The 27,039-nt window shown below is 39.2% G+C and overlaps 1 protein-coding gene across 1 annotated transcript in view; it reads right to left on the minus strand.

The window, feature by feature from the left end:
• Window positions 1-25,323, minus strand: part of GLRB (glycine receptor beta) — a 94,834-nt gene extending 69,511 nt beyond the window's left edge. The window contains exons 1-2 of the mRNA XM_027956337.3: window positions 25,266-25,323; window positions 23,371-23,521 (exon numbers count right to left, since the gene is read on the minus strand). Of these exons, the coding sequence (XP_027812138.1) occupies window positions 23,371-23,492 (122 nt within the window). The 5' untranslated portion in view covers window positions 23,493-23,521; window positions 25,266-25,323. The remainder of the gene's footprint in view (window positions 1-23,370; window positions 23,522-25,265) is intronic.
• Window positions 25,324-27,039: the final 1,716 nt, after the last annotated feature.

A 27,039-nucleotide genomic window follows, 5' to 3' on the forward strand; every position in this document is an offset into this window, starting at 1 on the left:
ATTTCTTCCAGTCCAGCGTTTCTCATGATGTACTCTGCATAGAAGTTAAATAAGCAGGGTGACAATATATAGCCTTGACGTACTCCTTTTCCTATTTGGAACCAGTCTGTTGTTCCATGTACAGTTCTAACTGTTGCTTTCTGACCTGCATATAGGTTTCTCAAGAGGCAGGTCAGGTGGTTTGGTATTCCCATCTCTTTCAGAATTGTCCACAGTTTATTGTGATCCACACAGTCAAAGGTTTTGGCACAGTCAATAAAGCAGAAATAGATGCTTTTCTGGAACTGTTGGTTTTTCCGTGATCCAGTGGATGTTGGCAATTTGATCTCTGGTTCCTCTGACTTTTCTAAAACCAGCTTGAACATCTGGAAGTTCATGGTTCACGTATTGCTGAAGCCTGGCTTGGAGAATTTTGAGCATTACTTTACTAGCATGTGAGATGAGTGCAATTGTGCAGCAGTTTGAGTATTCTTTGGCATTGCCTTTCTTTGGGATTGGAATGAAAACTGACCTTTTCCAGTCCTGTGGCCACTGCTGAGTTTTCCAAATTTGCTGGCATATTGAGTGCAGCACTTTCACAGCATCATCTTTCAGGATTTGAAATAACTCAACTGGAATTCCATCACCTCCACTAGCTTTGTTCATAGTGATGCTTTCTAAGGCCCACTTGACTTGACATTCCAGGATGTCTGGTTCTAGGTGAGTGATCACACCATCGTGATTATCTGGGTCATGAAGATCTTTTTTGTACAGTTCTTCTGTGTATTCTTGCCACCTCTTCGTAATATCTTCTGCTTCTGTTAGGCCCATACCATTTCTGTCCTTTATCGAGCCCATCTTTGCATGAAATGTTCCCTTGGTATCTCTAATTTTCTTGAAGAGATCTCTAGTCTTTCCCATTCTGTTCCTCTATTTCTTTGCATTGATCACTGAGGAAGGCTTTCTTATAGCTTCTTGCTATTTTTTGGAACTGCATTCAGATGCTTATATCTTTTCTTTTCTCCTTTGCTTTTCGCTTCTCTTCTTTTCACAGCTATTTGTAAGGCCTCCTCAGACAGCCATTTTCCTTTTTTGCATTTCTTTTCCCAGGGAAAGGTCTTGATCCCTGTCTCCTGTACAATGCCATGAACCTCTGCCCATTGTTTATCAGGCACTCTGTCTATCAAATCTAGTCCTTTAAATCTATTTCTCACTTCCACTGTATAATCACTGGATAGGAATCCCCAAACCCCCAGTTCCCAGTCCTAAAAGAATATCAGTCAGTGCTAAGGTTTGCATTTGATATGGTTTCAAATACCCACTATCCAGCCACAGTTATGAAAAGGCGGTTATTGAAATGTCACGAAAAATATCTTCATTCCCAATTAATTTGCTTTGCCTATTTTCCCCATGTATGATGACTGTGGGCTTTGCTCCAGCTGGCAAATCAGATTCCAACCCTGTGCCCAAGCATCCTGTAGCCTGCACGCCTGGGTTTCAGAACCCTCCTGGGCCTCCAGGCACAGCTCCTCTACTGCTAATTTCACACTGCACTTTCTTCCTCTCTCTCCTGGGACCACATCTGAGTTGCAGGAAGGACTCAAACTTTCTTTCTCCTGACAAATAGTTAACATAGTTCCACTCACAGCAACCTCTTCTGTCTGTTCCTGTCTGCTACCCACAGTCACAGCCATCCCTTCACTTCCATGGGGTCCAGGGACCAGGTGGCCATGAGACCCCCACTTGGGGGACACAGATGACTCTGCCTCTGGAGTCACCTAGAGAAGGAAAAGCACCCTCTCCATCTGCTGGGGACCATGAGAACTGCCACAACACCTCCACAATCTCCTCCAAAGAGGCTCTCCCACTGGTCTCCATTCTAACTCTGCTGGGCCATGGATGCAGATGGTGGGCTGGAGGTCCCACGACCATGACTGCATCAGAGGTCTGTTTCCCAACTCTAGGATGCAGGCATGTTTGTTCTTGGCCTTTGGAATCTCACTATAACTGATGCAGAAAAAAATCCTACTTCAAATTCCAGACATACTGAGCTAACTTTTAACTCCCCTCCTCTGGTTATTGCCAAAAGAAAATATAACTATAGATTACTTATATAAGTTACATAAGTAAAAGTACTATTTACTTAATAATTAAATATAATTAACTAATATGGTCCTTAATAACAAACAATCAATTATCATGTCTATTTTGGATTCTGGCAGGACACACTCTGAGGACAAAAGACTTTCTAATGTGACAAGTGACTGTGAGTTAACATAGGCAGATATTATTAATATATGATATAAGCTATGCAGGCTCTTTAAAGTAGAAAGTTAAGAATTTTCACATGAGGTAGGATTTAAGAATTATGAACATTATCAATTAGAATTTTAATAAGTTGGCTTTTTTTAATGAAATACAAATTCTCTATTATACTTAATAATTGAATGAGCCATTGATCATTTTGGCATAAAGAGCTAATAAAAACTATTTCAAAAATGTTTTATTTCTGATGTGAAGCGCTTAGAATAGCACGTAAAAGAGAGTAGAGAATCAGGTCGTAATCAATGCTATTTTCTGCTATCCACAAGGAAGTCTTATTTTAATATTCCCATTCAGGTAGGTTTTCCTGTAAAGTGTTACACACTTTCAAAAGGTTATTTGTGCAATATTGCTTAGAAATAGGCCTCCAAAGACAGACAGACAAATATGTGTAGAGAAAACAATCTGAAATGCTGTAAACGAATCTTCTGGAATGCAGGGAAACAGAACGATGAACCACACCCATAATCCACTGCACAGCACGGTCACTTAATGCCTACACAGGTTTTACAGATCCTGTGTGCTTCTATAACAGAGGCTTAGAAGAAATACCGCTATGTTCTGCCATCAGAAGATATTGACTCTCATAGCTGTGTATGGAATTTATATGTATGTAAAGTATTTTGCCTTGACTCTGTGTCTTAGCACAGAATAAACGGTAAGGTTAACAGGTGCACAGTGAAGAAGCTCAATACGTAGAACATAGAAAAAACGGTACTGATGAACTTATGTCAAAGCAAAAGCAGAGACATGGACATAGAGGACACAGACATAGAGGACCTTTGGATACCAAGGGTGAGGGCAAAAGGGTGGAATGAACTGGGAGACTGTGACTGACATATATACACTACTATGTATAAGATAGATTATGAGTGAAAACATACTGTACAGCACAGGGAACTCTACGTAGTACTCTGTGGTGACCTAAATTGGAAGGAAATACAAAAAAAGAGAGGATATAGGCATACATATGTATGGGATCGCTGAGCTTCCCAAGTGGCTCAGTGGTAAAGAATCCACCTGCCAAGCAGGAGATGCGGGTTTGATCCCTGGGTTGGAAGAATCCTTGGAGAAGGAAATGGCAACACACTCCAGTATTCTTGCCTATTAAACCTCATGGGCAGAGGAGTCTGGCCAGCTACAGTCATGAAGCTGCAAAAGAATCAGGTACAACTTAGCGACTAAACAAGAACACAGGTATACATAGAGTTGATCCACTTTTCTGTACAGTAGAAACTGACACAGCATTGTAAAGCAACTAAACTCCTACTTAAAAAAAAAAAAAGAAAGAAAAGAAACTCCTATTTAAAAAAAAAGAGAGAGAAGAAAGAGTAATTGAATAAGTTAAACAATTCACTTTAAAAAAAAATAAAATTAGAAACAGCAAGCCAGTTATGAGTCATAGAGAAATCATTTTCTATTTACTCTAAGTTGGAAGTTTGCTTAAGGTTTGTGAAATCCCAGAATAGAATATTATAAATGCACTCAAAGTACTAATGATTGTACCTTTTATTTAGAGTTAACTATAGGACTACTACCATCTCATTGATAATTCAGAGCTGCCTAGACACATCTAATTTTGCTAAGCAAAAAGATGCATGATAATTCCAGGGATAACTTAAAGGGGTTTGTCTTTATCTTGGATATTTTAATTACAGCTTCAAAGGTCAATTTTGCCTTTTTCATACAATTCTTATTCTAACCAACTCAATCTATTTTAGTACTACTAAAGTTCTGGTCACCTAGCTTGAGTGATGTTAAATATTATTTTAGTCTGAAAAATTTTGAATCCTCTGGAATCAAAAAAGCATAGACAAAGCTAAAAAAGATGAATTATACTTCTGGTAATTACAAACAGTGCTTATATGAACATTTTGTTCTGTATTTTGGTAAACATGTATACATATTTCTGCTTAGTATCTATATATATGAATAGAATGCCTGAGTCATAGGGTGTATGGATTTTCAGTTTCAGGAGACACTGCCAAGTGGCTTAGCAAATGGTGCTGCCTATGTGGACTTTCACCAGCAGAGAATGAAATTGTACCTGTTCACATTCTCATGCACACCTAGTATTTCCCTTTCACTTCCACTTTAGCCACTCTGTTGAGTACAGAATAGTGTCCCACTGGCATTTTAATCTATTTCCTTGACGAGTAATGCAGTCGATCATTTTTAAATACGGCTCTGGCCTTTTGGCTGCCATCATTTGGGCATATCCAATTATGCTGTCTGCCTTTTTCCTAATGATTTCTAAACGTTTCTTATATATTCTCCATAAAAGTCTTCATTAGGGGGTGTGTGTGTGTGTGCACGCGTGTGTCTATCTATTTGGAAACAACACAAATGTCTACAAAAAGGAGAGAAAAATAAAAGACAGTGATTTCTATCATGAACTATTATGCAGCAATGAAAAATGGTTGAACTCTTGCTACATTTAACACTGTGGATCAATCTTACTTATATTTACAGGATTATTCCATTTAGCATATTTCAAAAATGGGCAGACAATAAGCAGCTTCTAACTTGACAATATTCTATTTCTATATCCAGGTGCTGGTTACATAGTTACATCTGAACACTTAAGCGGTGTGCTTAAGATAAATGCACTTTTCTATATGCAAATTACACTTCAAAAATGTTTAAAAACAATAACACACAAACAATTTTGTCACATTCTGTTATTTACAAAGAATGCATTCCTTGTTATTTACAAAGTACTTCAAAAAGTTTTAAGTCTTAGGAAAAGCCTACAATAAACCTAATACATGTTTCTTAAAAATATACAAAGTGAAATCAAGATAAAGCGTTCTTACTGGTGAGGGCAACAACTAAAAAACCACAAACATGGTGGTAAGGAAGCTCATGGAAAGACCTGGACTGGAAATCAGAAGTCTATGTTCCCCTCTGGCTCCTGGCCAGGACTATGCCCTTGACAAAAAAAATCTTACCTCCTGGGACCCCAGCATTCTTATCTCCTAGATAAACAGGATAAACTATGACATGTACCCAATGATCAAAAAAATGAGCCACAGTACCCACCAGAGAGTATCACTGGAATATCACTGACTAATCTTATGAACTTAAGAAACACATGCCACAAGTTGCTCATGTGTAAAGGGAGGGTGGCACTGCCTGTTGCATAAACTCATCTGAGAGTCTGCCCAGCTCTGAGTCTCACACATAGCTCACAGTGCTGCCCTGGCACAGATAGGTGGGACATGTGTTGTACTCACCCCAGTCCTAAAATCCTGAATGTTAGGAGAATATGTGCAATAAAGTGACACAGGTATTGTTTAGCTGTAAAATTAGGTTTTCTGTCTCTAAAAATTAGCTTAAGTCACAATAGAAGAATAACAGCTAGAATCATGTAACATATGCAAAACCCCTTTGAGCTGTTTCAAAGAAACTCAATATCACAAACACAGGCAGTCCACTTTACAGAATGTTTAGGGTTCAAAAGATAATTTCATACACAATGCCAAATTATATTGTCAGATAAACACTGTAAACCAGTTCATCATTTCTATTTTACAGATAAGAGAACTGAGCACAGGTGGGGCAAAAGAAAGGTCACAAATGTATTAAGTGATCCATCCCAGAATAGTCCCTTCGTACTCAAGACAATGTTGTTCCCACCTATTAAACCTCCAGAGCAAACTTCTTTTCCATTGACTAAGAAAAATTCATTAATTCTTTTGGCAGTTCTTTCATTTTACAGATCAAGACTATTAAGGTCCACAGCAACTTATCTGAGGACACAAAGAAAGTTAGTGACAGAGTGAACTAGAACCCCATTTTTCTGAATTTCAATCCCATTCTTCCTTTTCTGTATCAATTCAATTAATTCCACATTAATATCTGTCCACATTAATATCCACATTAATAAAGATGAGATGATCAAGGTGAATGCCTGGGACAGAATGGAAGATATTTAAGCCCTTTCTCATGAAAGGCTGGGTGCAAAGCTAAGGAAGGTTGAGAGCAGAGCCAGCTTGATACATTAACTCTGAGATCCAGAGGAAGTTACAAATAATTAACTGGAATTCACAAGAATAACTACACCTGGAGATAAGGATGTATGCATAACCCACAGATACAGGCAGAACTTAGGGGGAAAGTGCTAAGAAAATAAAAGGACCAAGGATGAACCTCTAGCAGCACTGAGGATATGAATATCTCGTAAAATCCACTATTTCTTGACAGACATAAAGGAATAGCCACGGAAGGTGTCTAACCAGATACATGCTGGAAGGCAAATTGGGACTGGTGGGGGACATGGTCATTTCAGGACACAGAAGACAAACATTAGTCCTTATCAAATATTATAAGGTCTCAAAACAAATTTAGCATATTTTCTTTAAAGGGACAAAATTAATATCTTCATCAAAAAACAGAATGGCTGGACTTCCCTGGTGGTCCAGTGGCTGAGAATCCACCTGCCAATGTAGGGGTCATGGGTTCAATCCCTAGTCCAGAAAGATTCCTCTTGCCACAAGGCAATGAAGCCCGTCTGCCACAGCTACTGAGCCCTCACCCTAGAGCCCTTGTTCTGCAACAAATCACCCCAATAAGAAACCTAAGCACTGAAACTAGATTAGTCCCTGCTCCCTGCAATTAGAGAAAGTGAAAGTGAAGTCGCTCAGTCATGTCCGACTCTTTGCAACCCTGTGGATGTTAGCCCACCAGGCTCCTCCGTCCATGGGATTCTCCAGTCAAGAATACTGGAGTGGGTTGCCATTTCCTTTTCCAGGGGATCTTCCTGACCCAGGGATCGAACTCAGGTCTCCCACATTGCAGGCAGACACTTTAACCTCTGAGCCACCAGGAAGCAATTAGAGAAAGTGCACACATAACAACAAATAAGTAAATAATGAATAAATAAATTAAGGAAAAAAGAGAATGGTGACAGGAGTCAACGTGAATGGGAGAATTAATGAGGTTGCATTGCTTCCTTTGTTATAACAGTAATGTCCGGCTTTTGTAATTCAAAGGAATTCAAGGAAAAAATAGTGAATTAGAACTGAGAATGATCTCAGTGATCCCCCTTCACGGATCACTGCTTTGTTGTGGCTAAGGGCTTGTGTAATTTGATGAAGCTATGAGGCATGCCAAGATGGATGGGTCACAGTGGAGAGTTCTGACAAAACGTGATCCACTGAAGGAGGGAACGGCAAACCACCCCAGGATACTCACCATGAGAACCTCATAACTGTATGAAAGGACAAAGATATGACAATGAAAGATATGGCAACTTCCCAGGTTGGAAGGTGTCCAATATGCTACTGGGGAAGAATGGAGGAGAACTACTAATAGCCCCAGAAAGAATGAAGTGGCTGGGCCAAAGCGGAAACGATGCTCACTTGAGGATTTCTGGTGATGAAAGTCAAATCTGATGCTGTAAAGAACAGTATTGCATATGAACTTGGAATGTCAGGTTACTGAATCAAGGTAAATTGGATGTGGTCAAACAGGAGACGGTAAGAATAAACATCAAAATCTTGGGAGTCAGTGAACTAAAATGGATGGGATTGGATGAATTTATTTCAGATGACCATTATATCTACTATATAGAATATAGTAGCATATATTCTATATAGTATACTATATAGTATAGTATATAGTATGAAGTGAAGTCAAGTCACTCAGTCGTGTCCAACTCTTTGCGACCCTGTGGATTGTAGCCCTCCAGGCTCCTCTGTCCATGGGATTCTCCAGGCAAGAGTACTGGAGTGGGTTGCCATTTCCTTCTCCAGGGATCTTCCCAACCCAGTGATCAAACCCGAGTCTCCTGTATTCCAGGCAGACGCTTTATCCTGAGCCATCAGGGAAATAGCATATAGTATAGTAGTATATATATAGAATATATAGTGGGCGAGAATCCCATAAAAGAAATGGAGTAGCCCTCATAATCAACAAAAGAGTATAAAATACAGTACTTGTGTGCAGCCTGAAAAATAACAGAACGATCTCAGTTCATTTCCAAGGCGAGCCATTCAACATCACAGTAAGCCAAGTCTATGTCCCTATCACTGATGCCAAAGAAGCTGAAATTCATTCGTTCTACGAAGACCTAGAAGACCTCCTAGAACTAACACCAAATTTAAAAAAAAAAAAAAAAGATATTCTATTCATCACTGGAGATTGGAGCGCAAAAGTACGAACTCAAGAGATACCTGGAGTAACAGACAAGTTTGGCCTTAGAGAACAAAATAAATCAGGGCAGAGGCTAACTGAATTCTGCCAAGAGAAGCCATTGGTCATAGCAAATACCTTTTTTCAACAACACAAGAGACAACTTTACATGTGGACATCACCAAATGGTTAATACCAAAATCAAATTGATTACATTCTTTGTAGCCAAAAATGGAAAAGCTGTATACAATTAGCAAAAACAAGACCTGGAGCTGACTGTGGCTCAGATCATCAGCTTCTCATAGCAAAATTCAGGCTTAAACTAAAGAAAGCAGGGAAAATCACTATGCCAGCCAGATATGACTTAAGTTAAATCCCCTATAAATATGCAGCGGAGGTAACGAATAGATTCAAGGGATTAGAACTTGGAAAAGTGTGCCTGAAGAACTATGAATGGAGCTCCGTAATACTGTACAGGAAGTAGTAAACAAAACCATCCCAGAGAAAAAGAAAAGGAAGAAGGCAAAGTGGTTATCTGAGGAGGCCTTACAAATAGCTAAAGAAAGAAGAAAAGTGAAAAGCAAGTGAGAAAGGGAAAGGTATGTCCAACTAAATGCAGATTTCTAAAGAACAGCATGGAGAGACAAGAAGGCCTTCTTCAATGAACAGTGTATAAAATTAGAAGAAAACAACAGAAGGGGAAATACTAGAGATCTCTTCAGGAAAATTGGAAATATCAAGGGAACATTTTGCCCAAAGATGGGCACAATAAAGGAAATAAATGGTAAAGACCTAGTAGATGCTGAAGAGATCAAGATATGCAGATGATACCACTTTAATGCCAGAAGGTGAAGAGGAACAAAAGGGCCTTGTGATGAAGATGAAGGAGGAGAGTGAAAGAGCTAGCTTAAGACTAAATGGTAAAAAAGCTAAGATTATGGCACCGGCCCCATTACTTCATGGCAAATAGAAGGAGAAAAGGTGGATGCAGTGATAGATTTCCTCTTCTTGGTTCTAAAATTATTGCAGATGGTGACTGCAGCCATGAAATCAGAAGAAGATTGCTTCTTGGCAGGAAAGCTATGACAAACCTAGACAGTGTGTTGAAAAGCAGAGACTTTACTCTGCCAACAATGAACCAAGTCAAGGCTATAGTCTCCCCAGTGGTCACATACGGCTGTGAGAGCTGAATCATAAAGAAGGCAGAATGCCAAAGTGGTGCTGGAGAAGAGTCATGAGTCCCCTGGACAGCAAGGAGATCACACCAGTTAATCTTCAGGGTTAACTGGATACTCATTGGAAGGACTGATGCTAAAGCTGAAGTTCCAGTATTTTGATCACCAAATGCAAAGAGCTGACTGATTGGAAAAGTCCCTAACACTGGGAAAGATTGAGAGCAGAAGGAGAAGAGGGCATCAGAGCATTAGATGGCTGGGCGGCATCACCGATGCAATGGACATGAACTTGGGCAAACTCTGGGAGACGGTGAGGCCAGAGAGGCCTGGCGTGCTTCCATCCATGAGGTTGCAAAGAGTTGGATATGACTGGGCAACTGAACAACAGAGCTGAGAAAGTAGAGGCTGCTGTGGGCTGTCAGTTTAAGAAGCGTGACAATGAACATAGGGCAAGAAACAAAGTTGATGAAACAGGAATATAAAAACTACTCACTTTTAATATTTTAAATGGATAGTGAATAAGGATCTACTGTATAGCACAAGGAACTCTGCTCAGTGTTATTTGGTAGCCTGGACGGGAGGGGAGTTTAGGGGGAGAATGGACACATGTATATGTATGATTAAGTCCCTTTGCTTTTCACCTGAAAATATCATGATGTTGTTAATTGGCTATACCCAAACAAAAATTAAAAGTTAAAAAAAAATTACACACTTTTTCAGGTAGGTGAAACTTCAGCATATTTTTAAGCCTGTGGGAAAAAGAGCCAAAGAAGAGAAGATGATGACACACAGTAGAGCTGAGTGCAGTGATGGGGAAGTCTCAGAGGCGTGGGGGTGGGATCCAAGACCCTTCCTCTAGGTCAGGAGGCAAGAAGAGAAAGGATGATGCCATGGGCAGCTTTTGAGGGAAGAAGGAGGGGTTCGGGGAGCAACTGCCCAGTGGCTTCTATTTTTTCGTTTCCTTTAAAGCTGAAGTTCACACTGTAGGCAAGGACTGAAAGGGGTGTTGATCAAGGACTGAAACCGCTGTTAGGAAAAGAGAACAATGGAGCCACTAAGAGCCAAGTAAATGTGGAGGCCTAGCAATGAAGACCCAGAAAAGGCGAGATCAACACACAAAACAAACCAACGGAGATTCCGAGCAACATTTGGAAAATGAAATAAAAATATTATAGACATTCTAATCAAATAAATTTGGAACTTCTAGGAGATATCAAAGAATGTTGCAATAAGACCTTGAGGGTGTCTCAGCCGCAATGTTCATGGTGTAACTTAGAGCTGAACAGTGATGCACAGAAGGCTGCAAATCCACTCACTAAAGGTGGGCCTATTCTATTTGGTTACTCTCAGGCTCAGAGTCCTAAACTTCCCTGAATCCTGAATCATCATGAATTTCTACCACTGTCTTCTCACAGGAGGACTCATACAGGTCAGATATTTCACATTCTTTAACAGAGTCTATTAGTGATTTAATCAGTGTTTTGCTATTATTCCAATCAGAGCTCTGAGAAATGTAATTTCCTATTTATATCATTTCTCAGAGGAACTATTTATATGTACATAAATTTGAATAATTTGCTTTATGAATTCTACATGTAAATTTCCATAAAAATGTTGGGGCCAGAAGAACTCATTTATGAAGAGTTCTCTGTTCTCAGGAGGACAGCAGTGATGTGCCTTTCTCAGGCAGTAGCGTAGGGAGAATACAGGAAACTTCTGCAAAGCTACTGCTTCCTGTACTGCATTACAGAAAGCATTCAACCCCAAAAGAAACAAAAAGCAAACACGAGGCGTAAGTTTGTGAGTCAAATTCCACATTTTGATAATTATAACTTGTAAAGAACTATAGAGCTAATTGGTATTACTCAGCCATTAAAAAGAATACATTTAAATCAGTTCTAATGAGGTGGATGAAACTGGGGCCGATTATACAGAGTGAAGTAAGCCAGAAAGAAAAACACCAATACAGTATATTAACACATATATATGGAATTTAGAAAGATCGTCATGATAACCCTGTATGTGAGACAGCCAAAGAGACACAGATGTATAGAACAGTCTTTTGGACTCTGTGGGAGAGGGAGAGGGTGGGATGATTCCGGAGAATGGCATTGAAACATGTATAATATCATATAAGAAACGAATCGCCAGTCTAGGTTCGATACAGGATACAGGATGCTTGGGGCTGGTGCACTGGGATGACCCAGAGAGATGGTATGGGGAGGGAGGTGGGAGGGGGTTCAGGATTGAGAACACGTGTACACCCGTGGCAGATTCATGTTGATGTATGGCAAAACCAATACAGTATTGTAAAGTAAAATAAAGTAAAATTAAAAAAATTTTAAAAAGAGTTATAGAGCTAAGAACACTGATTATTCACCTTGGACACATGCCATTCTTTGATTTGGAAGGACAGTTACATACCTATATTTTGCTAAGTCAAATCTGCAATCATATCCCTTAGTAATTAACTTGCTTAAGAAATAGAATTTTGTATATTCTCTTTCCATTTTTTAGGCTTGATTGGTTCTAAATCAGAAAACAAAAAGATTGTGACAAAAAAAATAGCCCTGAATATTAAGGTACCAAAACAATCATAAATAAAACAGGATTGTATCATAATAGATAGAACTGGAATAAATAAATGAAATGAGGAGACTACTGAGATAAAATTTTTCACCATGCAATGAGAAAATTGATACCAAGATAAATTAAATGACTTACTGAAAATTATAAAGCCCATCAGCAACAGTTCTGAGATACAGCAGTGCTCCTTCTCTCCAATTACAGTGTTTATTCCATCAAGATTAAACAGAAATACAGAGGGAATTTAAATGGCACATGTTCCAAGCTGATCTCTAAATAGGGCCCCAGGGAGCCGCTGAATTAATTTATGATTAACTTATGATTTTTCTATATACTCCGTCACCTGTCTGATTCCATTTGATTAAGTATTAATACAAACAGAGCTCAAATACAAAGAACTCTGAAGTAGGCAGAATATGAAACTATGTAATTTATGAAATTATACACATAATTTCATATCTATATTCTAGATAAGAAACTATATAAACTCTATTCATATATACACATACACTTTCATAAAGTATATATATATTTAAATATACATATATTCTGCCTACATCAAAATTCTTTGCATAAGAGCTTCATTTATGCTTACTAAGTTAAAGTGTATATACTATAATGAAATTGGAGAGAGTGCACATCTCATCTCAAGTATTTGTAATTTAGCTAGAGTTAATATAAACGTTTCAATCAGAAAATAAAAGCTATCATATAAAGAGTAATAATATTAAATCTAATCAAGTGTCAAAACATACAAGATAAACAAAAAGGATTTTAAGAGGTCAAGAAGAAGTTAATTTTAGTTTTAATCATAAAGTCTAATCAAGCTTCCCAGTGACGCTTGGTCTGGGTGTTGTCCCTAGTCAAGCATGTTGATCACTCTGGTGGCAAAGAACCGCCCAAGGAAATTCATTTTTTCTTTGGATAGTTATATCCTAAACTATAAAACTGAAATGTCTTCTTCTATGTTTCTCTCTCTGATCTTGGTTCTGTAACTTGAGGTCTAAATACAAACTCCTCACCTATTCTTAAAGAAAACAACTCAGAGTACACTCGATCAAACCACAGACTTTCATGTTCCAGCAAACCCTGATCATGGTTCTTGGAAGAAATTCTCATGTAAATCCAACCCTCATAAACAACAGCAGCCATAATTCCACACAAGGTTCCAGTTATGATATACTTGCCAGGAAATTAACATTCTTTTCTATCTAAACACTGTATTTCCATCAAGGTCTAAGAATTCAATTTATTAACAACTTCAGCATGCTATTAATTTGTATTAATATTTTTCTCAATGGAAATTTCTAATCATTTTACAAGTTTCATTAGGCAAGGTAATATGATGAACTTATTTACAAAACAGAAACTCACTCATAGACATAGGAAACAAGCATGGTTACCCAGGGGAAAGGTAGGAGGAGAGATAAATTGGGAGTTTGATATTGACAAATACTATTATATATAAAATAAACAAGGACCTCATGTATAGCACAGAGAACTATAGTCAATATTCAGTAGTAATCTAAATGGGAAAATAATTTGAAAAGGAATATATTATATACATATATATATATAAAATACATACACATACATATGTCTAAGTCATTTTGCTGTACACCTGAAACTAACACAACATTGTTAATCAACTATATTCCAATATAAAATATATATTTTTTTTAATTTCATAAAGCAAGGTAATAGCTGAGATGTGCCTGGAAGGACCACATAGATCAAGCAGGAAGTTGTCATCCCTTGGACTACAAGGGGATCCAACCAGTCCATTCTGAAGGAGATCAGTCCTGGGATTTCTTTGGAAGGAATGATGCTAAAGCTGAAACTCCAGAACTCTGGCCACCTCATGTGAAGAGTTGACTCATTGGAAAAGACTCTGATGCTGGGAGGGATTGGAGGCAGGAGGAGAAGGGGACGACAGAGGATGAGATGGCTGGATGGCATCATGGACTCGATGGACGTGAGTTTGAGTGAACTCCGGGAGTTGGTGATGGACAGGGAGGCCTGGCGTGCTGTAATGCATGGGGTCGCAAAGAATCCGACACGACTGAGTGACTGAACTGAACTGAACTGTCATCCTCACCAAACGCCTGTCTAAGCATAAGTGGCAGACTGGCATAATGACAGACTGGCCTTTCTGAGATAAGAAAGTAGTTTTATGCAAAGTTCTGCATGTAAATCAGAGAGGCCTTTCAAAGTCATAATGAAGAGTCTGCCCTGGATCCATCAAAGAATATAAGACAACATTGTGGGTCTTGAACATAAGATTAACAAGAGGAAAATGGAAAAAATATATAAGGCGAATAATAATGAGCAGACAAAACATACAGTAAATAAGTATGAAGCTATTGTAGCAGATATGTTGAACATGATGGTAAGCACAGATGCAATGAGTAGGACAGATATAGGAGATCACTTTAAGAGAAAACAGGTTGCATTTAAGCTTCATGCCCAAATAACTGAAATAACGAAGAAGCTTATTTTAAAACCTAGGGAATTATTTGTAAAAGGAAGATCATTAATTCAACTGACTGCAAAATAATAGCATGTCATTAAATTAGAACTGTTCAATGGCTAGTAAGAAAATACATAACTGCCCATCGATGAAAAATTTGCTCTACTTTGTTATAGTGATAATAATATAGGCAATTTTCAATTGCATCCATTGTACAGGCTCTCCAGCATTCCATTTTTCTTGCCAATGTATTTATCTTGAACATTCCCATTAGGTAGTTGAAAAATCAACCCATTATATTAATAGAATTAATTACTATTAATGCATAAAAAGCGAAAGTGAAGTCGCTCAGTCATGTCCGACTCTTTGCGACCCCAAGGACTGTAGCCTAAGAGGCTCCTCTGTCCATGGGATTTTCCAGGCAATAGTCCTGGAGTGGATTGCCATTTCCTTCTCCTGTGGATCTTCCCAACCCAGGGATTGAACCCAGGTCTCCTGCATTGTAGACAGACACTTTACCGTCTGAGCCACCAGGGAAGTCCTACTTCATAGTAGGCAAAAAAATCAGAATAGGAAGAAAATGGCTAACATTATTTAGAAAACACATGATGGCTTTAATCATTCACAGTAATCCAACCGTCCTTACTACACAGAACTGTTTTATACAGATGCTGTCATTAAATGGTACGACAGCTCTCTCAAGGAGACAAAAAATTCTCGAACACATTTATACACACACAACTTTCTCAGACTGTGAACAAACTGGTAAAAATAAGTCATATTGTTTCCCATTACACACAGAGAGAACCACAAATCTTTATGCCATGATTTTAAAGCTAGAGTGGCAACAGTAAGAGGGCTTCCCAGGTGGCTCAGTGGTAAATAATCCGCCTGCTAATGCAGGAGACATAGGAGATAGAATCCCTAGGTCAAGAAGATCCCCTGGAGGAGGAAATGGTAATACACTCCAGTATTCTTGCCTGGAGAATCCCAGGGACAGAGAAGCCTCGTGGGCTACAGTCCATAGATTTGCAAAGAGTAGGAGATGACTGAGCATGCGTGCACCAACAGTTTGACAGAAAGATCATTAAGAAGATAAATACATGCAAACATGACCACACACTCAGAAATAACAGCTGCTGCTGCTGCTAAGTCGCTTCAGTAGTGTCCGACTCTGTGCGACCCCATAGATGGCAGCCCATCAGGCTCCACCATCCCTGGGATTCTCCAGGCAAGAACACTGGAGTGGGTTTCCATTTTCTCTTCCAATGCATGAAAGTGAAAAGTGAAAGTGAAGTCGCTCAGTCATGTCCAACTCTTAGGGACGCCATGGACTACAGCCTACCAGGCTCCTCCGTCCATGGGATTTTCCAGGCAAGAGTACTGGAGTGGGGTGCCATTGCCTCATCAAGTATCAAGTAAGGGCTTCTTATATAGCTTCTTCACACCTAAGATAGAAATATGGGCCCAAAATGGGAGAAGTGAAAGTCTCTCAGTCATGTCTGACTCTTTGCGGTCCCATAGACCATACAGTCCATGGAATTCTCCAGGTCAGAATACTGGAGTGAGTAGCCTTTCCCTTCTCCAGAGGATCTTTCCAACTCAGGGATTGAATCCAGGTCTCCTGCACTGCAGGCAGATTCTTTTTTACCAGCTGAGACACAGGGAAACCCAACAAAACTGGAGTGGGTAGCCTATCCCTTCTCCAGCAGATCTTCCAGACCCAGGAATCAAACCGGGGTCTCCTGCATTGCAGGCAGATTTTTTATCAACTGAGCTATCAGGGAAGCCCGAGAAAGGAGATTTCAAACGTAGCTTGCAAGCATATTAGTTACACCTATCAGTGAGTGAGCAGGTGAAATTCAAACAGTCCTTCATTAACAGTAGAAGTTTCCCTAACTCAGTGATGCAAAAAAAGGTAATATGTACCAAAAGGTTATGATCTGGCCAAATTCAGTATTAAAAAGTGTTATTATGTCTGCCATGAGCACAAATAAACATGATAAATTATGTTTTGGTTTTGGTTGTGATAGTTCTATTTTGTTTTGCTTTTGCTTATTCAATCAAGAACTCTGTAAGTATATTTTAGAAAGTTCTGGTTTCATATACAATAGAGATATAAATACAAATCTATGCCTCCTGCATATCAATTATGGCAGGCATTCATTAGATAATTTATATTTGTCATCTGTCAATGACTATTTCTTGAAATTAATAGTAGCTTAACACGCTTATTCCAGAAAAAAAGATTGTGTGGTTTTAAAAGATACTAAAAAATATCTGATTACTCATGAAATTTCAAGAAGAAATGCTATCACTGAAAGTTGTTAAATTCTTATTATTAGACCAAGATATATTTATTTTATATGGTAGAGCTTTCTAAGACAATGCACCAAAAATAGCAGCTGATCTATTTAAGTCTGGATGGAGATAAAATTTTTAAAAGATGATTCTGTATCATTCTACTATTGGATAGTCATAAGGCTATCATCACATAAAATATATTAGAATCAAAGAATCTTTAAAATCTCACAAACTGAAATGTCCATAAATATTGCCATCTGGCCTAACCACCTATTCAACACCCAAACTTTCTATAAAATATGCCGCCAAGCGATTATCCCCCATGTCTGAGTGCTTGGAGCCACTGGGAACTCCACTATCTCCCTGCCTAGGCAATTATATCTGGCAGACTGCTATCAGAAAATTCTTCCTAATTTGGAGCCAAAAATATCCCTCCTCGTGTCTTCTACTCATTAGTCCTTGTTTTAACTATTGGTGTTCAAGCAGCAAAGACTTTCTCATCTAAATCACAATTTTTCAAAAAATTGAAGACAACTGTCAAATACCTCAGTTCTTTTAGCTCTTCCAAATATGACATTATGGTAATTACCTCAACTATTCTTATTTCTCTCCCCTGAAAGTACTAACTATCACAGTACAGAAAGCTCTGTAAAACCTGCTCTAAATAACTGAATTCTTTTAAGTGAAGTAATATGCTTAACACAGAATTAGTACAATATTAACACTAATTTCTTTCTTAAGTAACTAAATATAGTTATATACAGCTGAGAAAGATATAGAAAGAAAGTATATAGTTACTCATCTGTATCATGTATATTCTAATATACTATTCTCTATTATACTATATTATGTTACATAATGCTTCATCTGTATCATGGTTACCTGTTAATATACTGGTTACAATATTAATATATTATAAATAGGGCTTCCCTGGTAGCTCAGGAGGGAAACAATTTGCCTGCAATGCAGGAGATCCTGGTTCAATTCCAGAGTCAGGAAGATCCCCTGGAGAAGGGAACAGCCATCCACTCCAGTATTTTGGCCTTAGAATTACACAGAGAGGAGCCTTGCAGTCCATGGGGTCGTAAACAGTCAGACACAACAGGGCCACTTTCACTTTCTTTTTTTTTTAAAACACTATTAATAGCATCTAACATTTTTTCCATTTGCTCTCTGCCAATCTATGCTTTCCCCATTCTATATACTTGGACACATGTTTTCTGAAACAAAGTGCAGTTTATACTTCAATTTTGTTAGATTCAGCCCCTCACTTTGGCCATTCAAGACCATGAAAAGTGAAAGTGAAAGTTAAGTTGCTCAGTCTTGTCTGACTCTTTTGCGACCCTGTGGACTGTAGCCCACCAGGCTCCTCCATCCATGGGATTCTCCAGGCAAGGATACTGGAGTGGGTTGCCATTTCCTTCTCCAGGGGATTTTCCTGACCCAGGGATCGAACCCAGGTCTCCCGCATTGCAGGCAGATGCTCTAACCCGAGCCACCAGGGAAGCACATTCAAGACCATATTAGATCTTAATTCTATCTCACATATCCACCATCTATTTCATTTGAGTGTTTCCCTTGTACAGTCTTATTTTAGCCATTGGTAAAGATGTTTAACATAATAAGGCCAAACTTTCATCAGGAAACATCATGCAGGTTGAAATGCTGTACTAGCTACCTAGCTGTTAACTAATTTTCCCAGTACTCAGACTGTACGTCTAAATAAATTCCACAGAGATCTATACATTATTTTCCAGCACTGTAACAAAATCTAGATACAATGACAAGTCATTCAAAGATCTGATGTTTGTATTCATTTTTTAAACAAATGTTTGTTCCATGTACATTCAGTACCTGGCAATATGTTGATCTCTGGTGACTAAGGCAGTAAGATGCTGCCCTCAAGGAGCTTACAGTCTAGTGGGAAAGCAGACAATTACAGGTGATATCATCGGATAGCCTTATAAACGGGACAGGCAATTAGGGAACCACAAAGGATCACAGTGTGATTATAGAAATCAGATTGTTAGGCTTAGGAAAGGTCTCCCAGAGCAAACAGAAAGGTTTGTGTTGAATTGAGTTTGAGGTCCTTATAGAACAGTCAGATTTAAATGTTGGTTGTGTGGGTGTGGTGCTCTCGAGACAAATCTGGGCTGGACATATAGAAGTCAACAGTGAAAATGTAGTATTTGCAGCTGTGGACTTGAATAAGAGCCCTGAGTCAGAAGTTAATGAAAGAAGGAAACCTCTGGCATTTTGGTAAAATGGAAGAACATTTCAGAGGTCTGAAACATCAAGTGTATATGACACCTGAGTAAGGGTGTGGGTTGGATGGAGAGATAGAGCTGGGGGAGTCAGAGGCCAGTTCAGCAGGAATTCTGTGCCAAGAAATGAGAACCTTTTCTAGAAGGCCATGGGATCCCTAAAAGGGCTCTAAGCATTGGAATGACTTGAGTAGATTGAAGAAAATACACGCTAGGGTTGATGCGGGGTAGGAATTGATGAAGGACAAGAAGCAAGGAGACAAATAAAGTGAAAAGAGACTAATACAAGGAACTAATACAGGCAAAACAGGTGACAGGTGGAGAGAAAGCAGGGTCATGATAGGGATGGCAGTGACTGACAAACTCCTAACATTGTGCAGACTCTGACCTTGGAGTCTGTGTGATGACTGACTGGATTTGAGAAGCTAAGGTAGAGAGAGGGTCCCAGGTAATCCTCAGGATCTGAGCTTGGATGGAAAAGAATGCAAATGGAAACACCACTTTGGGAAAGGATGGGGAGGGTTTCAATACTTGGTTTTTATCACTTTAAATTGAGTTTTAAGATCAAGACAGGATAACTAGGTACTAATAGAAAAGTTGGATGTATGAGTATGGCTTGAGCTAAGAGAGGTCTGAGCTAAAACCAGAGCCTGAGGAGTTAATAGTGAATGGATGGAGTTACAGTCAGTGATTTGGACACAACCACTAAAGCAGAATATATAGGAAATAAGACCAAAAGATTAAGATCACTGTAAAATTCAACCTGTAAAAGAGAAAGCTAAACAGTGTCCAAGGACTTAATCTAAAATATATTTTCTAACTTTAAGTTTATTTTATATTTATTAATAGAAACTAAATTTCTAAAAATTTTTAACTCAAATTTATCAGGTAGTTTGTCAACCTGGTACTGCTGCTTTCATTACAGACCATAAAAAATGAATAATGGCATAAATTTGTGAGTGTCAAGATTCTCAAAACAATGTAGGTTAAAAAAATAATAAAAAGCCAGGAAAAGTTTATCATAAGATTCAAGCTTCACGCTGACCTAGAATATGAAGGGTCCTAAATTCTTTATTTTTTCTACATTTAAAAACATTTTCCCCCTTATTTCTCATCTTTGGAAGGAAAAGTTAAAAGAGTAAAATGGGAAGTTTTTGCTCATGTTTGCAACATGAACACAACACATTAACTGTGTATATCCATCCAACTCCATTATTCAACTCTATTCCAAAAATAGTTTAAATAAATGAAAATATCACTGGGCAAATTTCACCATATTGAAGAGTATACAGTAGTCCACCAGACTTCTTGGTTTTGTGATCTCAAATACTCCTCTTAATCAAGATGATTAATTTTTAATCAACTTACACAAGATGGGCAAAGTGAACCATATGAGATACAAATAACTTGCATATTCTTTCTCAGCCCATTGTTATAACTGAGATTCCAAATCTGGATGTTCAAAGAAAAAAACCTTAGTCTTCAGAGGTTTGCTGCTGCTGCTGCTAAGTCAATTCAGTTGTGTACGACTCTGTGCAATGCCATAGACGGCAGCCCACCAGGCTCCCTCGTCCTTGGGATTCTCCAGGCAAGGAGACTGGAGTGGGTTGCCATTTCCTTCTCCAATGCATGAAAGTGAAAAGTCAAAGTGAAGTTGCTCAGTCGTGTCTGACTCTTAGCAACCTCATGGACTGTGGCCTACCAGGCTTCCCCATCCATGGGATTTTCCAGGCAAGAGTACTGGAGTGGGGTGCCATTGCCTCCCTTCAGAGGTTTAGTGATCACTTAAAATCAAAATTCCTTATAAAATGCTCAAAGAAAAATTATACTAGTCTAACTCTCCAAGGTACATCTACTTTTTAATAAGTCGGATTTGGGGTAGCATTGCTATGGCCGCTGTTATAAGTTTTATTTAGTCTCATTATTATTACACAAAAGTAAGTAATATAATCAAAATTTCACTACTGTGGTTGAGATAGATTTCTCAACATATCTAAAATACTGTGATATGGGCTTACCAGGTATATATTGGGCCTTCCACTTAGAGATCACCAACATGTGCCAAAGAGAACCTTCGGAGTTTCACTCTTTATCAGATTTAACTTTAAAAATCTGTCTTAATGGTAGACAACCTAAGTATATACAAGTCAGTTCATATGTGTATGTTCAGTCATTCTGTCTTGTCCAACTCTTTGCAACCCCAGGGACTGTAGCCCACCAGGCTGCCCTGTCCATGGAATTCTCTAGGAAGAATACTGGAGTGGGTAGCCATTCCCTTTTCCAAGAGATCTTCCCAACCCAGGGATCCAACCTGGGTCTCCTGAACTGCAGGCAAATTCTGTACCATTTGAGCCAACAGGGAAGCCCTAGGCAATAGAATAATTGTGGGAAAGGGTAAGTGTGAAAGTCATTCAGTTGTGTCCAACTCTTTGCGACCCCATGGACTGCAGCCTACCAGGCTCTTCTGTCCATGGAATTCTCCAGAACAGAATACTGGAGTGGGTAGCCATTCCCTTCTCCAGGGGATCTTCCCAAGCCAGGAATCGAACAGGGTCTCCTGCAAGCAGATTCTTTACCAGCTATGCTATCAGGATGCCCTCTAAAAGACTCTTATGAGATACGTGATAGTTATAAGGCTTGCAGTTGCCACATTCAAAACTCTGGTTCATGACATTTGATGGGGGACTGGGTGGGAGAAGGGCAGGGAGACAGGATTCCTATCAGCTTCCTCAGTGATCACAGATGACTTGACTGCATAAACCGAATCACCAGGACTATAAGACAAATGCAACAGTTCATGTCAATATGCTATGATTTATCAAATAAAAGGTTAATATAAAGAAGATCCAAAACAAGACAATGTGTCCTTTTGCTTGGGAAGAGTAAGGCCTGATCATGTCCAGTTCCCTAAAATGCTCATCTCCCAGCTGTTGCACAAAAACTGTATCAGTGAAGCTGAGTGACAGAGGCAGGAGGTCACACTCAGCCAGGCAGTTGGGGCCATCCTGTCACACCCAGAACCTGGCCTGACATCAGACTGTGTAAACTGGAATAAGCAGAATTGTTATAGTTGTAAACCAGGAGGTACTGCTTAACAGAGAGATTTATGCACAATAAGGCTTTATGTGAGTCACCATACCAGCCCCAGAACTTCTGTCTCACATATTCATACAAACATCCACCCTGAATACAAACTCCAATATATTTTCTTTAAAAAATACACTTCCTAAAATGTACCTTAAAAATTTTTATGGAACATCTATGAAACTATACAGTCTATATTTAAATAATGATGATGCTGGAATAACGTTACCCTAGATCAATATGGCACTTAAGAAATCTTAATGTAAAAATAATCAGTATCAGCAAATTAATTTTTATTCCAGATAACTGCATACATTGTAACATTACTACCTAAAAGCACATATTTTGTGACGGTTATTTATATATATACTATTATTCACCAATAATATTAACTCTTTATTTTACAAAATGGAGTCCAAACCACAAAACCTTGCTGGTTTTTTTCTGAGTGGGGAGGGAGTGGGAATTGGACTTAGATTTTTTTTACAAGTAACTTCAAAATTAATGACATTTTCTGAGAAATATCCTACTTTCCTAATATAAATCTTTTACCAAAAAAAAAAAATACACTGAAATGGAAAACTGATCTACCATGTGAATTTTCTCTTGCCATGCATTAATATGAATTAAATAGACCTTAAAATTATAGTTCCAGGTATCTGATTTTTTTAATGAATATTCATTTTTAGGAGTGGTTTTTAAAAAGTCAACTTTTTGAACTGGTACTTGCTCAAAACACATAATCTCAGTATCCAAAGAATTCATGGTAAGAAAAAAATAACTTTTTTCCTACTTTTATAAAAGATGTGTAAAATTATATAAGTCCAGGGCATGAACAAACTTGATAAAACTCTACTAGTTTCATCTGAAAGCTGAGAACTAGCTTTCACACACTAAAGCCTTCTTCACTCTGTCACTTTCTACCTATGAAACAAATGGGTACATATTCTGATTGGAATAGTCCTGATGACGTGTTTCAGTAAACCGCTTTACTTTGATAAAAATGCAATAACATCTCTCTGTATAAGAATATAAGACATGAAGGACATACGATGGACATAGGTACTGCTTCTTTTTCCCCTTCCCTTTCTTTGAAGACTTTTCTTTTGAGTAGGCTTCTTCAATACACAAGGAAATTAAAATAAAAAAGGCCACTGCCAATAAAAACTTCATCTTGAAAATTTAAATTTCAGAAGACGGATCTACAAGAAAGAACAAGAAGATATTTACATTCATGAGACAAATGACAATTACATGACTCTTTAAGGATTATGAATGTTTCTACCATGGACAGGGCGCTTGTACATCACATTCTCACTGCTCCTGGCAAACATCTGTCTTCCATACATGCACAAACATGAAGGCTTTGTCATATTTTAAGCTTACTAAATACATTATACTCAGTAAAATTTTCTATTCTTCTTTCTCTTCTTTGAAAGAAAAACTCTGTAAATTGTATCTCTGTAATAACTGCATGTTACTTTATATTTTGTGACGCTCTGTGATGGTTTCACAGTAAAAGTTAGTTTAAAAATTGCTTCATAGAAAACAAGACCATGAGGAATAAAAAGTAAGTATGTAAAATTTTCTACTATATAGTTTCACAAAATTATAAATTGATACTGAATTACAGACTGTATCAATACATGCTTAGAAAGATAACTGGAAAGATGTTTACAAGGTGTTAAGATTGTGCTTGTACATTTAAATTTATGTTTTATTTTTTAAATTTCTTCTGTTCTTTGATTTTTGTATATTTTTCCAAAAACAATATAAATTATCCTCAAGGAAAAAGTTAATTCTAATTATTAAAGGACTGACAGAAATAAAAGAAAAAGATAGTATCAAAGTTTCACCCTCTAAATTCATGGGGTTTTTTTACATACATTAAATTTGCAAGTTACCTTTTACCCAAAAAAAGGAAGGTGCATAATATTTTAAGTTAGCGCTCTCCTGTTCTACTCAGACGGTACTAACATTTCTTATTCAATAGATGATTTCTGACTCTAGAAATTCTAGGCAACACTGCAAGAAATAAATTAGCAACTATAGTCAGATTCCCCCAAATAATCTTCTTAGCCATATTTTAATAACATTTTTCATGCTCCAAGAGAATTACATTCTTGCCTATCTGATGCAACAACAACAATGAAAACTTAAAGCATCTTCTAAACACTGGAATATTTAAATCTCTTCCGCATCCTTCATTCCCAAACCATAAACTGTTTCTCCTTCCTTGTTTCCTGCCGAGTAAGAGACCGGCCTGTTCCCCAACATTAACTTGATTCCCAACTCCATATTTTTGCTTCTCCTGTGGCATGTTTTCCGCCTATCTTCTTCCTAGGATCTCTTATTTTCCCACATTTATTCTTCACAGTCCCTAAGCAAGCAGTGAGGGCTTCCTCCCTGGTCTTTCTCCTGAAGACACGACAGAGGGGACTTATCAGGCCCCCAGCTGCCCTCAGTCAACTCGCAACACTAGACTTCCTACCCCTCTCCCCACGCCCCAGCCTAGGGGGACATCTGGTGCAGACACCTTTGCCCAAGGCCGCAGGTACTGTGCCCACATCTTTGCCCACTCAGCCCCAGGAGCCCAGGAGCCCAGAGGCCCTGGAGGTCTGAGGGTGGAGAAATTCCACCCTGTCTCTCTCTATGCACCCCCCACCTTCCGAAGGGGCTGGCTACAGGAACTGAGGGACCCCTCCAGACCAAAGGACGCCAACTGCGCCTCTGATCCTCCGCTGCCAGCATCCCTCCAGCCGAGCACACCCACACCGCTGACCCGCGGGGATGCGCTCGCCGCCACCACCAGGGATGCTCTCGCCTCCTCCTCTTCTCCCTCCTCCTCGCGCCGCCGCCGCAGTGCCCGGTGCCCCCGCCAGGCCTTGGCGCAGAGGTGCGCATCCCTGGACCCCCGCGCCGCCCCTTCTCCCGGAGCCGACTTACCTGAGGCGCCCCTCCCGCAGCCCCGGGAGGACGCGCGCTCCGCCGGACGCGCCGGTGCGGGAGGGGGGCCGCGGGGGGAGCGGCCGCGTCCCCGTCCCCGCGTCCCCGTCCCCGCGTTCCCGCGGTGGGCTGACGCGCCTGCTCCGGCCGAGGAGCCTGCGCCGTGGTGTCCGCGCCGGTGCGGTCTGGGCGCTGCGGGGCCCGCGGCACAGCCCGAGCGTGGCGAGAGGTGGGCCGGGCGGGACTGCAGAGGTGTCCCGGCTGCGCGCGTGTCCCCTTCCGGCCTCTGAGGGGAGGAATGCAGTCCTCACCAGGGGCTAAAGGAGATCGGGGCGGTGGGTGGGGGACAGGGCGCGGAGGAGGAGGACAGCTGGGTTACTTCGAAAGGAGAAACCTTTCAAGGAGCTGGAATCCTTTAGGGTCTATTTTTTTTTTTACCACTAGCAACAAAAAACAAGCAAACAACAAATGACCTTCTGAGACCTAAGCAGACAACAGTTTCTGCGACTATCATTTTTATGGTCTCCTGGCATCTAACTTCCTCTCCAGTCTTAAAATATTTCTCTAAGCCTGACCTTTTTAAGCATGCTGAAATTGATCAGAATTAATAAAACCATACAATCTTGGACATAAGTTGATTCATATCTTGGCTATTGTAAATAATGCTACTATGAACATTGACGTGCATGTATTTTTATGAATTTTCTTCAGATAGATACTCAAAAGTGAAATTTCTGGGTCATATGGTATCATCAGTTCTATTTTTTTTTTAATTTTTATGCACCCTCCATAGTGGCTGTACCAATTTACATCCCCACCAACAGTACACAAAGGATCCCCTTCCTACACGTCCTCACCAACTTCTTAGTTCTTGTGTGTTTTGATAACTGCCGTTCTGACAGGTGTGAGGTGACAGCTAATTGTGGTTTTGTTTTGCATTTCCCTGATGATTAGTGATGTTGAGCATTTTTCCCTGAGTCTGATGGCCATTGGTATGTCTTCCTTAGAAAATGCATTCTTGAGTCTTGTGCTCATTTTTTGACTGGGTTGCTTGTTTCTTGATATTGAGTTGTGGAAGTTCTTTCTGTGTTTTAGAGGTTAATTCCTTACTGGACATACCATTTGCAAATATTTTCTTCCATTCAATAGACTGCCTTTTTGTTTTGTTGATGGTTTCCTGTGTTTTGCAAAAGCTTTTTAGTTTGACTAGGTCTTATTTACTTACTTTTGCTTTTGTTACCTTTGCTACAGGAGATAGATCCAAAAAATATTGCTAAGAGCATACTGCCTGTGTTTCCTTTTCTTCTCAGAATTGTATAGTTTCAGGTCTTAAATTTACATCTTTAATCCATTTTCAGTTTATTTTTGTATGTAGTATGAGAAAACGTTCTATTTTCATTCCTTTACGTATAGTTGTCCAGTTTTCCCAACACGACTTATCAAAGGACTGTCTGTTCCCTATTGTGTATTCTTGTCTCCTTTGTCATAGATTAATTCACTCATACATGTGTGGGTTTATTTCCGTGTTCTCTGTTCTACTCTATTGGTCTATGTGTCTGTTTTCCTTCCAGTACCATACTGTTTTGATTACTATAGCTTTATAATATTATTTGAAGCATGGAAGTGTGCTACCGCCAACTTTGTTCTTCTTTCACAAGATTGATTTGGCTATTTGGGATCTTTTATGATTTCATACAAACACTGAAACTGTTATTAGGGTTATAAGAAAATTTCTTGGGTACTTTGAAAGGAATGCCATTGAACCTGTAGATTG

Source organism: Ovis aries, chromosome 17 (assembly GCF_016772045.2).
Source record: "Ovis aries strain OAR_USU_Benz2616 breed Rambouillet chromosome 17, ARS-UI_Ramb_v3.0, whole genome shotgun sequence".
In the NCBI taxonomy this organism is placed as follows: domain Eukaryota; kingdom Metazoa; phylum Chordata; class Mammalia; order Artiodactyla; family Bovidae; genus Ovis; species Ovis aries.